The sequence below is a fragment of the Atta cephalotes genome (assembly GCF_000143395.1).
Source record: "Atta cephalotes unplaced genomic scaffold scaffold00111, whole genome shotgun sequence".
In the NCBI taxonomy this organism is placed as follows: Eukaryota; Metazoa; Arthropoda; class Insecta; order Hymenoptera; family Formicidae; genus Atta; species Atta cephalotes.
This window is the reverse complement of record NW_012130175.1, coordinates 75,152-79,454: the sequence shown is the minus strand read 5'-3', so window position 1 is coordinate 79,454 and position 4,303 is coordinate 75,152. Positions and strand designations below refer to the sequence as shown.

The window sequence follows — 4,303 nt, the reverse complement described above, 5'->3', positions numbered from 1 at the left end:
AAAGTTAAAAAATTTAAAGTTTAAATTTAAGTATTACTTTTTTAATTTTAGGTTCGTTAGTAACGTAATTTTTAAATTTTAGTTAGTACAGACACAATATATATATATATATATATATATATATATATGTATATATTCTTAATTTTTTAATCTTAAGAGTCATTTTTAAAATCCGGAAAAAAAATTTGTCATGCATGAATATGTATAAATATATATAAATATTCATAAACATACATAATTTTATATGAAATATATTCATACATTCTTCTTTCTTTTGTAAAATTAATTTTTAGTCTAATAGAAATAACTATATAATAACTATATGTAAAAACGTTAAAAATAATTAAAAGGTTAATTTTCACACTATTTATTTTAGAAGAAATCTAATTTGAAGGAATGTAAAAATTTACTTATGTATAATTATATATATTATATATAAAATTATATATAAAATTAATTAATAATTATATATAAAATTATGCATTTTTCTAAACTTATTTTTTTTTAAACGAACAATGCTAAAATTATTCCTTTAATTATTTTTTTATGTTTTCACATTACTGTTGTTATTTCTATTACACTAAAAAGTAATTTTGCAAAAGAAAGAGAGATGAATGAATATGTATGGACATATTTCATATAAAATTATATATGTTTTTGAATATTTATTATGTAGGTTTATACATATATTTATACATATTAATGTATGAAAAATTTTTTACCGAATAAAATTTAATAATTATTAAAAAAATATAAGCAATATTAAAAATCGTTGATATAAAATATTGTTATTAAGATTAACAAATAATTTATTTTTGAAAAAAATTAGAATATTTATTTTATCTTTATTTTACGAATTAAGGTAATTACTAATTAACACATTTTATATAGATTATTTTTTTATTATAGAACTTATAGTAAGATAATCTAAAATCATCTACAATAAAAATAATCTATACAAAATTTGTTAACTAGTAATTATCTTAAAATTAAATTTGTAAAATTAAGATAAAATATTCTATTTCTATTAAGATAAAGTATATTCTAAACTTTTCTCTCTCAAAAACAAATTATTTGTTTATCTTAATTACAGTATTTTATATCAAGATTTCTAATATTTAAAAATCAAGAATATATATATTTTTCTGCTTCGTTTAATTAAAAATGTTCAAGTCAATTAAGAAAATCAATTTTTATTATATTTCCTATTTTTTTGGATTTTTTTCAAAGACCATTCGTCATATGAAAAAGAAAATGAATAGAATATAAAAGATGTTCCTTATTCATATCTACAACTTTTGTTTAAAACTTTTTTTTGATATTTAATAACTTAAAAGATATTCACGAAAATAGATTTTTTTTTGCTTTATCATAAAGTTTAGAGGCATATTTTCCTCTTATCCGATCAGACTGTAATTTTATACAGATTTTTTTTCTTTGGAATTGGAACCGTTTTAAGGGCTGTCGCAAAAAAATTCTAAAAAATTTTTATCAAGAATAAATAGGAGCCATCTTAATATTTACATATACATGTATATATTTAATATACAGGATGTATCAAATGTCTGGAAACAGTCGAATATTTTAAAAAAGCAAAGCATTTTTGAGAAAAATGTTTCCAACAAAAGTTGTAAGATTTAAAAAGGTCTATTCCCTGATCTCATTCGTTTGACCTTGGCGTCGCTAAGAACAAGTTACGATCAAATCGATTTTTTTAATGAAACACCCTATTTTTTATGCTAGACTCTAATAGCTGGTGTCAAGAGCTTTTCAAAACTTATAATAAAGTTATTTTTCATGAAGTACTTTTTTAATTATATAAGGCTTGATAGAAAGTTTCCATTCAAGGAAACGGATGTGATTAGTGAATAGATCTTTTTAAATCCTACAACTTTTGTTGGAAACATTTTTCTCAAAAATGCTTTGCTTTCGAAATATTCGACCATTTCCAAACTTTTAATACACCCTCTATAATATATATTTATATAACTGATGAGATGTCGATATTGTATAATATTATAATTATAATTTTAAGCAGAATGAGGAGGATTTACCATACGAAGAAGAAATTTTACGAAATCCATATTCAGTCAAACATTGGCAACGGTATATTGATCATCTTAAAAGTACAAACAGTAAGAATTTAAATGTGGTATATGAACGAGCATTAAAAGAACTTCCGGGCAGGTAGAATAATTTTTTATATATTTTTATAACCACCTATATACATTCAGATCTAAAATATTATATGTTATATTGATGTAGTTACAAGCTATGGTATAATTATCTTCGACAACGTGTGAGTCAACTAAAAGGTCGATGTATAATAGATCCATTGTACGAAGATGTTAATAATGCATTTGAACGAGCTTTAGTATTTATGCATAAAATGCCACGTATATGGATGGATTATTGTACCCTAATGACTGAAGAATGTTATATAACACGAACGCGTCAAGTGTTTGATCGGTCTCTTAGAGCGCTTCCTATTACGCAGCATCATCGTATATGGCCATTATATATTCATTTCTTAAAGAAACATAATGTATATGAAACTGCTGTTAGAGTCTTTAGAAGATACTTAAAGGTATATAATAATAACATACGTAATATTCGTACATACTATTTTTTATATTGTTCATTATATTCTTAATCGATATAAAATAGATCTTAGTTTAAGGTAAGAGAATTTGTTTCTGACTTATGCATATTTTATTTTTTATCATACATATTTCATATACATAGCTAGCACCAGAAGATACAGAAGAATATATTGAATATTTAATATCGATTGAAAGACTCGATGAGGCTGCTGTGAAACTTGCACAGATCGTCAATCAAGACGATTTTGTATCAAAGCACGGAAAGTCAAATCATCAACTATGGAATGAATTATGCGATTTAATATCAAAAAATCCTTCCAAGATAAAGTCTTTGAATGTAGATGCTATTATTAGAGGCGGTTTAAGACGTTATACAGATCAATTGGGACCTTTATGGAATTCATTAGCAGATTATTACGTACGAAGTGGCCTCTTTGAAAGGGTATGTATATATACATACATATACTCATTTGCAGAAATTCACATGAGAAATTCTCATTCACTGCAAATGAGCTTAATTTTTTATTAGTCTAGATTACGTGACGGGATCTTCGTCATTATGCGTAATGAATCACTTTTCTAATTCCACCATAGGTTACATTGTTATCTATGCCTTAAGGGGATTCTAAAACCGTCTGTCTTACCGATGAAACCAAATAGATAATTTTTGTATAACAATTACTTTTATTCTCTTTTTACAGATTTGAAAATCTTTTTCCATTATTAAAATACATGCATTAATACGTCTATCTGTGGAAGTGGAGTTTATGTCGAGAATGAAAAAATTTTGAAATAAAGATCTTATTTTTTTCACCAATTTTCTTAGCCCAATATGGCGCTCTAGAGTCGTGACAAAATTTGCTTCATATAAAAGTTGTGCAATCTGTGTACGAAACAGTAATCCATAGATTAGTACCCGGTAAAAATTTTTCATATATGAATATATATAGATGTATGAACGTACATAACATGCATAAATATTCATAAATATATGTATATAAAATATATTAAATGTTCATGTATCCTTCTTTTTTTTGTAAAATTATTTTTTAGTGTACTGAAAGAAAAATAATAATGAGAAAAGATTAAAAATAATTAAAAAGATAATTTTCGCATTTTTTTTGTAGGAAAAAACTAAGTTTGGAGAAATATAAAAAATGCTCTTAGTTATTGTTTATGCTTTCTCACTATTATTATTTTTAGTATACTAAAAAATAATTTTACAAATAAAAAAAGGATGTATAAACATATATGGACATATTTCGTATATGTAATAATAATATATTATATGTATGTTTATGAATATTTACACATTTATATATGTATATTTGTACATATTTATATGGGATATTCTATCAACCTCAGCAAATTTCGTTAAAATCTAGAATGTTTTTTTAAAATGAGTTTCAATAATCAATGACACATCACTACGTATACTACTAAATCATTTATGTGTAAGTCCTACTTACACTATGGCTAATCGTCTATAAGTCTATAGTCTATCCTCCTAAGGCCTTGTAACTTTTATTTATATTTTTGGGAATAATTTTTAAGAAAATGCACAACATTTTTCGAAAAATTAGCCTGTTATAGTTGCTATGTTCTATTATTGGGTTGTCCGGGAAAGTTCGTGCCGACTAATCTATATAATTTAATAAATGTATACTAAAATTTAAATCTTCTGCGTTTCAATTTTCCTT

General features: G+C 23.9%; 1 protein-coding gene across 2 annotated transcripts in view; it reads left to right on the top strand.

The window, feature by feature from the left end:
* Window positions 1-4,303, top strand: part of LOC105625132 (pre-mRNA-splicing factor SYF1) — a 19,776-nt gene that overhangs the window by 5,371 nt on the left and 10,102 nt on the right. For both annotated transcript variants that reach the window (XM_012206472.1, XM_012206471.1), the window contains exons 2-4: window positions 2,039-2,187; window positions 2,266-2,587; window positions 2,746-3,045. In XM_012206472.1, coding sequence (XP_012061862.1) covers window positions 2,039-2,187; window positions 2,266-2,587; window positions 2,746-3,045 — 771 coding nt within the window. The remainder of the gene's footprint in view (window positions 1-2,038; window positions 2,188-2,265; window positions 2,588-2,745; window positions 3,046-4,303) is intronic.